At 42.4% G+C, this 13,071-nt stretch overlaps 1 protein-coding gene across 1 annotated transcript; it reads right to left on the reverse strand.

The window, feature by feature from the left end:
- Positions 1–6,097: 6,097 nt before the first annotated feature.
- On the reverse strand, positions 6,098–12,071 carry LOC100458385 (putative zinc finger protein 812). Its single transcript, XM_009252760.4, is given in 6 exon segments — positions 6,098–6,789; positions 6,792–6,839; positions 6,842–7,244; positions 9,696–9,818; positions 10,737–10,825; positions 12,047–12,071. Coding segments are annotated over 6 exon segments (1,365 nt in total). The 3' UTR covers positions 6,098–6,112.
- Between the last annotated feature and the right edge of the window lie 1,000 nt (positions 12,072–13,071).

Consider the following 13,071-nt stretch of genomic DNA (forward strand, 5'->3'; position numbering starts at 1 on the left):
AGCTGTGTTAGGCAAGGAAAGAGTTTATGATCTTTCATCTTTTTTTTTTTTTTTTTTGAGACGGAGTTTCGCTCTTGTTGCCAAGGCTGGAGTGCAATGACGTGATCCCAGCTCACTGCAACCTCTGCCTCCCCGGTTCAAGCAATTCTCCTGCCTCAGCCTCCCAAATAATTGAGATTACAGGTGCCCACCACCACACCCGGCTAATTTTTGTATTTTTAGTAGAGGCGGGGCCTCACCATATCGGCCAGGCTGGTCTCAAACTCCTGACCTTGTGATTCCCCTGCCTCGGCCTCTCAAAGTCCTGGGATGACAGGTGTGAACCACCGTGCCTGGCCTTGATCCATTTTAAGTTCATTTTATATATGGTATAAGGTTAGGGTCTAACTCCCTTCTTATGCATGTCTATATCCAGTTTTTCTGCTAACACTTCTCCCTCACCTCCCACCACAAGCTTTATTCATACATCATTGACAAGGAAAAACTGTATATACTTAAAGTGTGCAATGTCATGTTTAGTATAAACGTTGTGAAATGATTACCACTATCATACTAATTTATGCATCCATCACTTCACAGTCACCTTTTTTACTGTGTTGTGAACACTTAAAATCTTCTGTCTTAGTAAACTCCAAGTATACAATACAGTTTTTTGTTTTTTGTTTTTTTTGAGTCGGAGTCTTTCTCTCTCACCAGGCTGGAGTGCAATGGTGTGATCTCGGTTTACTGCAACCTCTGCCTCCCAGATTCAAGCGATTCTCCTTCCTCATCCTCCCAAGTAGCTGGGATTACAGATGCGCACCACCATGCTAGGCTAATTTTTTGTATTTTTAGTAGAGATGGGGTTTCACCATGTTGGCCAAGAAGGTCTCGATCTCATGACCTCTTGATCACCCCACCTCGGCCTCCCAAAGTGCTGGGATTACAGGCGTGAGCCACCGCACCTAGCCGGACAATACAGTATTGTTAACTAAAATCTCCATGCAGTACATTAAATTACTGAATTTCTTCATCTTGTAATTGAAAGTTTATACCCTTTGACTAATGTCTCCCCAGTCTCTCCCCATTCTCCCATCCACTGGCAACCAAAATTCTCCACTTTTTAGTTTTTCTTCAGATGGAGTATCACTCTGCATCCCAGCTGGAGTGCAGTGGCAGGATCTTGCCCCACTGCAGCCTCCGCCTCCTGGCTTCAAAGGATTTTTTTGCCTCAGCCTCCTGAGTAGCTGGGATTACAGGCGCCCACCACAATGCCCAGCTAATTTTTGTATTTTTAGAAGAGATGGAGTTTTATCATGTTGGCCAGGCTGGTCTTGAACTCCTGACCTCGTGATCCACCTACCTCAGCCTCCCGAAGTGCTGGGATTACAGGCGTGAGCCACCGCGCCCGGCCAGCATTCTCCTCTTTGCTTCTGTGAGTCAAGGACTGTGTGGCTATGTTACAGCCCATATATATGTGAGATTATACAAGATTTCCTTCTCTTTTTAAGGCTAAATAATATTCATGTATATAATCACATTTTCTTCATTTCTAAATGTCCAGGAACATTTAGGTTGTTTCCATATCTTGTCTATTATGAAGGCTGCAATGAACGTGGGAATGCAGATATCTCTTCAAGATATTGACGTCATTTCCTATGGAAATATAACCAGTAGTGGGATTACTGGATCATGATGGTATTGTTAATGGAAAGGCATCTGGATCCAGACCCCAAGAGAGGGTTCTTGGATCTTACACAAGAAAGAATTTGGGGAGTTCATAAAGTGAAAGCAAGTTTATTAGAGAAGTAAAGAAACAAAAGAATGGCTACTCCATAGGCACAGCAGTGGTATGCACTGCTCTGTTGAGTACACTTATGGTTATTTATTGATTACATGCTAAATAAGGGGTGGGTTGTCCATAAGTTTTTCAAGAAAGGGGCAGAGATTTTCTGGAACCTAGCATCCCTCCTTTTTTTTTTTATGATGGAGTCTCGTTCTGTCGCCCAGGCTGGAGTGCAGTGGCGCGATCTGGGCTCACTGCAAGCTCCGCCTCCTGGGTTCACGCCATTCTCTTGCCTCAGCCGCCTGAGTAGCTGGGACTACAGGCGCCGGCCACCACGCCCAGCTAATTTTTTGTATTTTTAGTAGATACGGGGTTTCACCGTGTTAGCCAGGGTGGTCTCCATCTCCTGACCTTGTGATCCATCTGCCTCGGCCTCCCAAAGTGCTGGGATTACAGGCGTGAGCCACCGCACCCGGCCTACATCCCTCCCTTTTTAGACTATACAGGTAAACTTCCAAACATGGCCATGACATTTGTAAAAAGTCATGGAGCTGGCGGAAGTGTCTTTTAGCATGCTACTGCATTATAATTAACCTATAATGAGCAGTGAGGATGACCAGAGGTCACTTTTGTCACCATCTTGGATTTGGTGGGATTTGGCTGGGTTCTTTACTGCATGTTGTTTTATCAGCAAGCTCTTTATGACCTGTATCTTATGCCGACCACCTATCTCTTCCTGTGACTAAGAATGCCTAACCTCCTGGGAATGTTGCCCAGCAAGAAAAAAAGAAAAAAGACTGCCCTTTCTCCATTGAAGGTTCTTGGCACCATGGTCAAAACCCATTTGATTATATCTGTGAAGGTTTATTTCTGGGCTCTCTATGCTATAACAATGGTCTCCATGTCTAGTTGTGCCTATACCACATTGTTTTGATTACTATAGCTTTGTAGTACTATTTTTTCTGCTTTTTTCTTGAGACAGGGTCTTGCTCTGTTGTCCAGGCTGGAATGCAATGGTGTGATCACAGCTCACTGCAGGGTCGACTTCCTGGGCTTAAGAGATCCCTCCTATCTCAGCTCCTGAGTAGCTGGGACTACAGGCATGCACCACGATGCCAAGCTATTTTTTATTTTTATTTTTTGTAGAGATGAAGTCTCCTTAAGTCCCCCAAGCTGGTCTCAAACTCCTGGGCTCAAGCAGTTTTCCTGACTCAGCCTCCTGAATTGTTGGGATTACAGGCTAGTAACTTTTGACATCACAAAGTCTGAATTTTCCAATAATCCTTTTTTTTTTTTTTTTTGAGACTAAGTCTCGCTCTGTTGCCCAGACTGGAGGGCAATGGCATGATCTTGGCTCACCACCACAACCTCCACCTTCTGGGTTCAAACGATTCTCCTGCCTCAGCCTCCTGAGTAGCTGGGATTACAGGAGCCTGCCACTGTGACCAGCTAATTTTTGTGTTTTTAGTAGAGACAGGGTTTCATCATATTGGCCAGGCTGGTCTCGAACTCTTGACCTCAAATGATCTGCCTGCCTTAGCTTCGCAGAGTGCTGGGATTACAGGCGTGAGCCACCTTGCCCTACCCAAAAGCTTCTTTTTCAAGATTGCTTTCACTGTATGGACTCCAGTGAGATTCCATATGTGTGTGGTCTTTTGTAACCCAAACTTCAGCAATGACTTAACATGATTTTTGCCACATTCTGCTAGTCACAGAGACAAAGCCTGATACAATGTGAGAGGACTACACAAAGGTATGAGTATTGAGAAGCAGGGATTATTGGGGGACAATTTGGAGGCTGGATACTACAGAGAAGAAATTGGCAATACCCAAAAACCCTACCTGTGCAATCTGGAAACTTCATTTTCTTTTTTTTTTTAATTTTGAGGCAGAGTATCCCTCTGTTGCCCAGGCTGGAGTGCAGTGGTGCAATCTCAACTCACTGCAACCTCCATTTCCTGGGTTCAAGCGATTCTTGTTCCTGTCTCCCTAGTAACTGGGACTACAGGAATGTACCACCATACTCGGCTAATTTTTTTTTAATTTTTAGTAAAAACAGGGTTTGGCCATGTTGCCCAGCCTGGTCTCAAACTCCTGAGCTCAGGCAATCCACCCCCTAGCCCTCCCAAAGTGTTGTGATTAGAAGTGTGAGCCACCGTGCCCAGCCTTTATCCTTTTTTTTTTTTTTTTGAGAGAGTTTTGTTGAGTCCCCCAGGCTGGAATGTGTAGTGTGCAATCTGGGCTACCTGCAGCCTCCAACTCCCAGGTTCAAGCGATGCTCCCACCTCAACCTCAAGAGTAGCTGGGGCCTACAGGCATGAGCCACCATACCCCGCTAATTTTTGTATATTTTTTAGAGATGGGCTCACCATGTTACTCAGGCTGGTCTCGAACTAAGGAGCTCAAAGTGCTGGGGTTACAGGCATGGGCCACTGTGCCTGGCCTTGCAATCCTACTTTTTTTTTTTTTTGAGATGGAGTTTCACTCTTGTTGCCCAGGCTGGAGTGCAATGGCATGATCTCGGCTCACCCCAACCTCCGCTTCCTGGATTCAAGTGATTCTCCTGCCTCAGCCTCCCACGTAGCTGGGATTACAGGCATGAGTCACCACACCCTGCTAATTTTTTGTATTTTTAGTAGAGACGGGGTTTCACCATGTTGGCCATGCTGTTCTCGAACTCCTGACCCCAAGTGATCCACCCACCTCGGCCTCCAAAAGTATTGGGATTATAGGCATGAGCCACCATGCCCAGTCAAAATCCTACTTTTAAGAATTTTTTTTATACTAAGTCCCGGATTCAGTCTAAACTTCTAAGAATTTGCCTTAAAGGTAAACCTTTAACAATTCAAATAAGTTCAAGAGTATTAATTGCAGCACAGTTTGTAATTTCAATTTGAATGCCTAAATGCTCTCAAATATTAGAGTATCTGAACATATGGTACATCCACCAATGGAGTATCCTGCAGCTCTAGAAATGTATGAAGATCTCTATGAACTCACATTAAGTGATTTCCAAGGTACATGGTTAAGTAAAAATACAAACTCCATCTCAAAAAATAAAATTTTGTGTTTTTAACCTCATTTATTTAAAATTAAATGAATTTGTAAGCCATTTGGTTTGTGGTATTCTGTTATGGTTGCCTGAGCTGATTAAGGCAGATTTTGGCACTGAGAAGTGAGGCACTGCAATTAAAAACAAACAAACAAACAAACAAAAACTAACAATGTGAAGCAGCTTTGAAACTGACTAATGAGTAGAGGCTGGAAAAATTCTGATGTGCAAGCTGGAAATAATAGTAAGGGTGATTCTGGTGAGGTGTCATTGGGGAATGAGGAACATGCTATTGGGAAATGAAGAAAAGACAACCCTTTATATGACGTGGTGAAGAACTTAGCAAAACTGTATTCTAGCATTTTGTGGAAGGTAGAGCTTGAGAGAGATAAAACTGGGTATTTATCACTAAGATCTGTAATTAAACTGTTAAAGGATACATGAAGTTTCATTCTTCCTGACTGCTTATATTAAAATGCAAAAGAGGAGACCTGAATTGCAGAAGAAATTGTTAAAGAAAAAGGAACCAGAACCTGGAGATTTGGAAAATTCTCAGCCTATCCATAATGCAAAAATTAGAAAACTTGTATTGAAGAGAATCCTGAATGTGTGGCTGAACAATCATTTGACAAAGAGATCATGAGTGGGATTCATGGATTATATCAGCCATCTTAACAGAAGTGAGCACAAGGACTGGATTATACTAGAAGAGACACTTCCACTTAGGTTGTGCCACCTAAAATGGACAGAGAAGACAGAACAGGTAAGGCTGTCACATATCATAGATTTTACAAGAAGGAGACACAGAAATAATCAGCTGTGAAAGTGCACTGGCAGTTAAGGATGGTTTCATACCTGCCATGCTCTGCAGGATCCGTGGGAACAGAAGAGACCCTTAAAGGAGCATCTTTTAACAACCCACCTCTGGGGCCTACATCATCTTGGCTTCTGGGAAATTTTGACATGAATGTGCCACACTGGCAGCTACTAACAGGGGCTGGGACCAATCTAGATGACTTATCTCATACAGAACTTCTTAATGCTATGATCTTAGAAATCTAATCACCAAGGTAAGGTAGCCTGCAGTACTGACCTCACCATCCATTACCCTTCTTCACAGATGCCCAGACTCAGGCAACCATGAACATGTATTCAGAACCTGTAGGTTTAATTTCAGACCCTTGGGATGGCATCCAAGGCCAATTCATGAGCCATTACAACCTCCAAAAGGCATTTAGGACAAATCTGAATATCTTTAGTATCACTGCCAATAATTAAAGATGGCAACCAATGAGCTAAATGGTAACACTCATACCCTTATATTCATAGGGTTTCTCCCCAGTGTGAATTCTTTCATGTCTACTTAGGTGTGAGGAAACAGCAAATGCTTTTCCACATTTTTTACATACGAAGGGTTTCTCTCTGGTATGAGTTCACAGGTGAACATTAAGGGGTGAGGAATACATAAATGCTTTCCCACACATCTTGCATACAAAGGGCCTTTCTTCACTGTGAGTTTTCAAATGTTTACTATGATCGGAAGAAGTAATGAAGGTCTTCGCACATTCAACACATCCATAAAGCTTCTCTCCTGTGTGAATTCTTTTATGTTGAGTAAGCGTTGAAGATCTATTGAAGGCTTTCCCACATTCCTTACACTGATAGGGTTTCTCTCCAGTGTGATTTCATATGTGTATAGCAAGGCCCGTGTATTGAGTGAAGGCTTGGCCACATTCCTTACATTCATAGGGTTTTATTCCAGTGTGAGTTCTTACATGTTGAGTAAGGTGAGTTGATCTAGTGAAGGCTTTCCCACATTCCGTACATTTGTGTGGTTTTATTCCAGTGTGAATTTGAATGTGAACATTAAAGGATGAGGAATTTCTAAAGGATCTTCCACATTCTTTACATTCAAAGAACTTCTCTCCTTTATAAATTTTCACATGTGCAGAAAGTTGAGAAAAATCAGTAAGGATTTCCCACGTTTCTTAGTCTTTTCAGATTTCTTTCCAGTATGAACGTTACACACTTCTTTAGGTGTGAGGAATGAGTGATGGCTCTCCTACATTCCTGAAATTCACAGAGTTTCTCTCCAATGTGGATTCCCATGTTATTATCAAGGCTTGCAAAATACTTAAAGCCTTTTTCACATTCCTTACATTTATATGGTTGTCTTGCATTGAGAATTCCAAGATGTGCAGCAAGATCTGGAGTTAAGGTGAAGACTTTTCCACATGGATTAAATTTGGAAAGTTCCTGTCCAGTAGAGGCTTCCTTGTGCACACTGAGGATGTCTTTTCCATAACAACTACCCTCAGAAGTGTTCCCTCCATTCTGAGCTCTCATGTGTGTCTTAAGGCAAAACCATTCACTGAAGACCTCTCCACAATTCTCACAGAGTTTCCATCCACTGTAGTTTCTTGTCTGCTGATGAAGGGATAAAGGATTTAAAATGTTTTCAGACATATTAAGAGATTTCACCCATCTGAACACAGAAACATTATTTTGGTGACAATTATCATTTTACTTTTTAATGTTTAATTTTTTTTTCATTTCCTAGCCTCTTGATTTCTTCCAGATTGAATGATGGGATCTTTTGCTAGAATTTTGTGCCACTGGCTCTAATTATTAAAAAAAAAAACTGTTTTTAATTGTTGGTGGTGGTTTGAGACAGGGTCTCACTCTGTCACCCAGGCTGGTACCATGGCACAATCACAGCTCACTGCGGCCTTCATCTCCCAGGCTCAAGCCATCATCCTGCCTCAGTGCCCTGAGGAGCTTGGACTACAGTTGCATGGCAACACACCCAGCTAATTTTTTGTTTTTTGAAGAGACAGGGTCTCCCTGTTGCCCAGGCTGGTCTTGAACTCCTAGACTCAAGTGGTTCTCCTGCCTCAGCTTCTCAAGCTGCTGGGATTACAGGCATCAGCCATTGTACCCAGCAAAATAGTGTAGATTTTCATGAAACTGTTCCAATCCTCAATGTCTAGTTACATACGTGGGAATATGTACTTGTCGGTATTTTGCAGTGACAAGTTATATAGGTATGGAACATCACAAAATTCATCACATTCAGACTACCTCTCCAGAGACTTTGCTCCCTCAACGGTGCAGGCTACTTCTCTAATTCTCTTAAGTATCTCTCATTTTTGCTGTTTCTTTTTCATTGCAAACTCTACCTCCCAGGTTTAAGAAATTCTGCCTCAGCCTCCCAAGTAACTGGGATTACAGGGGCCCACCACCATGCTGGCTAATTTTGTATTTTTAGTAGAGATAGAGGCTAGTCTCAAAGTGCTAACCTCAAGTGCTGGGATTATATCCCAAAGTGCTGGGATTACAGACTCAGTTTATTTTCTTTCTTTCTTTCTTTCTTTTTTTTTCTTTCTTTCTTTCCTTCTTTCTTTCTTTCTTTCTTTTTTTTGTGAGATGAAGTCTCACTCCATCACCCAGGCTGGAATGAAGTGGTGCAATCTTGGCTCACTCAGTAAACTCCACCTCTAGGTTCAAGTGATTTTCCTGCCTCAGCCTCCCGAGTAACTGGTATGACAGGTGCCCACCACCACTAATTTTGTATTTTTAGTACAGATGGAGTTTCACCATGTTGGCCAGGCTAGTTTTAAACTCCTGACCTCAATTGACCACCCACCTCAACCTCCCATAATGTTGGGATTACAGGCATGAGCCACCACATGCAGCCTCTTTTTAAAATCAGAGATGGGATCTTGCTATATTGTCTAGGCTGGTCTCAAACTACTGGGCTCAAATGATCCTCCCACCTCAGCCTCCCTAGAAGCTGGGATTACAGAAGTAAGCCATAGCTCTGATGGTGCTGATTTCCTAGAATGGAATTCTCAATCTTTTCTGGGAGGAAACTAAGAAATATCACTCATCTTACCATTTGTATCCCATTGAATATTCGATTCTTCAAAAAACCCTCCTGAAGTGATGACCATTTTGTTCTAGGTTGTATTTCCTATTCTGAAGTTAAGTAGAAAAAGAAATGTAAGGGTTTAAAGAAGAAATGTTTAAAACGATGAGTCATTTGTGCTTGTTTTCTAATTAAACATAGTAATAAAAGATAAGCCAGAGAATTTTGAGGATTTTGATATGTCAAAAATTTGGCTATAAGGACGTGGGGTTTATTACACAACTGATGTGTTCAGATAGTTTATTACAAACTGCTTCTGTGAAAATTAAAACGATAGGGAACAGGAAGAGAAGATTATCAGGAAAGGAAAGTAGGAAAGATTGAGATAAACAGCAGGTATCAAAATGATAAAGTTAACAAAAAAAAAGAACAGGTAGTTTTGTTAGGTCATAGGAATGTTTGACTAGATGGAAAATAAAAGTCAGAGATATCTGAAATTCTGAGAAAAATAGCTTAAATCTTCTGAGGTAAAGTGGATCTTTAAAAATCTTTTTTTCTTTTTTTGAGATGGAATCTCACTCTGTCACCCAGGCTGGAGTGCAGTGATGCAGTCTCGGCTCACTGCAACCTCTGCTTCCCGGGTTCAAGTGATTCTCCTGCCTCAGCCTCCCGAGTGGCTGTGGCAGGGATGTGCCACCATACCCAGCAAATTTTCTGCATTTTTAGTAGAGATGGGGTTTCACTGTGTTAGCCAGGCTGGTCTTGATTTCCTGACCTTGTGATCTGCCCAACTTGGCATCCCAAAGTGCTGGGATTACAGGCATGAGCCACCATGCCCGGCCTAGTCTTTATTTTTATGATTTTTTTTTTTAGAGATGAGGTCTCACAATATTTTCCATGCTAGTATCAAACTCCCATACTCAAGCACTTCTCCCACCTCAGCCTCCCAAGTATCTGGGACTACAGGTGCAGGGCACCATGCCAAGCAAAATGAAGTTACTCTTACCCACAGGGGCCAGGTGCATATAGTTCTCCAATACCACGTCTCTGTAGAGGTATTTCTGAGTTGTGTCCAGTAAAGCCCACTCCTCTGGGGTGAACTCCACAGCCACATCATCAAACATCACTGAATCCTAAGTCATCACATACATGCTGGTTTGGGCCAATGAACACTTCCACAAATGTTCACTGGAGAATGAGGAAGAGGAAACTTATACTCACTTATATGTGGTTCTGAGATCTCCCAAGATCTACTCCAGGGTTTAATGTCTCAGGAGCTCTTGTGTCTAAACAATCAAGGTGAACCTACTAGAGGCATAGGCCTTGAACAGCACTTTAAAAGTTTTTTCTTTTTTTGTTTGATCTATTTTTAATTTTTAAATATTTTTATTTTTAAATTTTCAACTTTTATTTTGAGGAGAACAGTACTTCCTAAGCATGAATTTTCATCTATCTACCTACCTATCTCTCTATCTAATCTGTTTATTTATTTCTATATAAAGACCGGGTCCCACTGTGTCACACAGGCACGATCGCTGCTTACTGCAACTTCGATCTCCTGGGCTGAAGTGCTCCTCCCATCCCAGCCTCCTGAGTAGCTGGAATTAAAGGCATGAGCCACTGCACACTGCTTACACTTCATCTCAGCACAAACAGGTTAGGGGCTTTTCCTGTCCCATTGGTGTCTATGCAGCACACTCCTCAGCACACTGCAGATACCTGACAAATGCTGATAAGTGAATAATTTGATAAAAAGACACTTTCATCAGCTTTATCATCTGTCATCACACCCAGCAATGTAAGAAAGATGCAGTTGGCACCATGAAGGTCAAGCTTAAGTAGTAATTACTGAGCTACCGGAATGATTTTCAAGTTAACACTTTATGTACAGGAGACTTCATTCCCTGGGGAAATTCATCTGGGGACTCAGTCCTTGAGTAAGGCTTCATTTGCTCTAAGAAAACTCTGGAGATGAGTCTGTCTAGAAGGAAATGTGTCTACCTATTGGATGTAAGTATGCCATTTTGTACAATGGCACATTTTCTGTTTACCTGATAAGAATTTGCCAGGTAGTCCTCCACCATTGTTCCTATCTTTGTCTTTTCTTCAAAAGGACAGATTGGTTCCCTGGAAAAAAACCCTAGTGGAAAAGTAAGAAGACATGAGAAGCCAGAGCTGCCAAAATTCTCATGCCCAGATGTCATTCCATCCTAGCTTGAAATTCCCATATGCTCCTGCACACTCGAGAAAACTATACACACAACACTTCCATGAAATGCCATAGTAGTCCTGTGTCACCTAGACTCAGAAAAGCAGACATGGGCCAAACTGCCTGTTGGATAAAGGGTAATAGTTTCATTTTTCAAGGAAACTTACACCATGAAAAATGTGACTATCTGCCCATAGTAGTAACACTCATGAAGATTATGTAGCATTTCCTAAGGCACACAAACCAGGGCTGAATTCTAAAACAGCATTCTGGCTGGGCACAGTGGCTCATGCCTGTAATCCCAACATTTTTGGAGGCCAAGGTGGGCAAATCGCTTGAGGTCAGGCATTGAAGACCAGCCTGGCCAACATGGCAAAACCCCATCTCCACTAAAAAAAAAAAAAAAAAAAAAAAAAAAAAAATTACAGGAGACTGAGGTAAAGAATTGCTTGAACCAGGGAAGCAGAGGTTGCAGTGAGTCAAGGTTGTGCCACTGCACTACAGCCTGAGTAACAGAGTGAGGCTCCATTTAACAAACAAACAATATTAGCCAAGCCTGGTGATATGTGCTTGTGGTCCCAGCTACGTGGGAGACTGGGGCAAGAGAATCACTTCAACCCAAAAGGTGGAGGTTGCAGTGAACTGAGATTGCACCAATGCACTCCAGCCTGGGTGAGAGAGCAGGATTCTGTCTACAATAAATAAATAAAATAAAATAAAACAAAACAAAATAGTATTCTACGTCTTACTTCAATTCCTCCTAAAAGAACCAGTGGTGGCTCATGCCTGTAATCCCAACACTTTGACAGGCCAAGGCAGGCAAATCACCTGCAGTCGGGAGTTCAAGATCAGCCTGACAAACAGTGAGAAACCCGTCTCTACTAAAAATACAAAATTAGCCTGTAATCCCAGCGACTCGGGAGGCTGAGGCAGGAGAATCGCTTGAACCCAGGAGGTAGAGGTTGTGGTGAGCCGAGATTGTGCCATTGCACTCCAGCCTGGGAAACAAGAGTGAAACTCCATCTCGAAAACAAAACAAAACAAAAGAAAAAACCAGTGGCATGCCTGCTCAGGCCCAGCTCACCGGACTCTTATGTTGTGGAGGGTGACCTAAATCAGAATCTCTGAAAAAGAGCATCAACAAGGACTTACCATGGGACGAATCAATGACTGCCATGCTCTGAAGCTGATGGTGAGATGTGCCTCGATGCTCTCTTCCTTGATGCCAAGATCGCCTCAGGGCAACTTATGAATCTAGGTGAATAGAGGCAATCTCTATTCCTCTTTGTACAGGGTTATTTGAAGTCCTGTTTGCATCAATCATCAAACAACAAGCATCAAACATCAGTCATCGAACATTATGCATGAGCTTTCTCGCTGCAGGTGACAAATGTGAAGGCCACCAAAAACTGTACACTCAGTATTGTCACTCAGTAATGATAGTATTAATAACAGCAACTGACATTTACTGAGGACTAGCATGTCAGAAGTAGCTCTAGTAGCTTTATATATACATGCTCACTTAATTATCATAACCATCCTTCCCAATAGCTATCATTACCTCTATCTATCTATCTATCCATCCATCCATCCAGACAGGGTCTCACTCTGTTGCCCAGGTTGAAGTGCAATGGCACTAACACAGCCCTCTGTAGCCTAGACCTCCCAGGCTCAAGTGATCCTTCCAACTCAGTCTCCTGAATAGCTGGGACCACAGGTGTGCATCACTACACCTTATTATCATTATATTACTATTATTATTATGAGACAGAGTCTCACTCTGCCACCCAGGCTGGAGTACAGTGGCATGATCTTGACTCACTGTAACCTCTGCCTCCCAGGTTCAAGTGATTATCAGACCTCAGCCTCCTGAGAGGCTGGGATTACAGGTATGCACCATGCCTGGCTAATTTTTGTATTTTTAGTAGAGATGGTGTTTTGCCATATCGGCCAGGTTGGTCTCAAACTCCTGGCCTCAAGTGATTCTCCCACTTCAGCCCCCAAAGTGGCTAGTAATACAGGTGCACACCACTGTGTGGGGAAAAGAAAGAGAGATCAGATTTTTACTATGTCTATGTAGAAAAGGAAGACATAAGAAACTCCATTTTGATCTGTACTAAGAAATATTATTTCTGCTTTGAGATGCTGTTAACCTGTAACTTTAGCCCCCACCCTGT

Source organism: Pongo abelii, chromosome 20 (genome assembly GCF_028885655.2).
Source record: "Pongo abelii isolate AG06213 chromosome 20, NHGRI_mPonAbe1-v2.0_pri, whole genome shotgun sequence".
Classification (NCBI taxonomy): Eukaryota; Metazoa; Chordata; class Mammalia; order Primates; family Hominidae; genus Pongo; species Pongo abelii.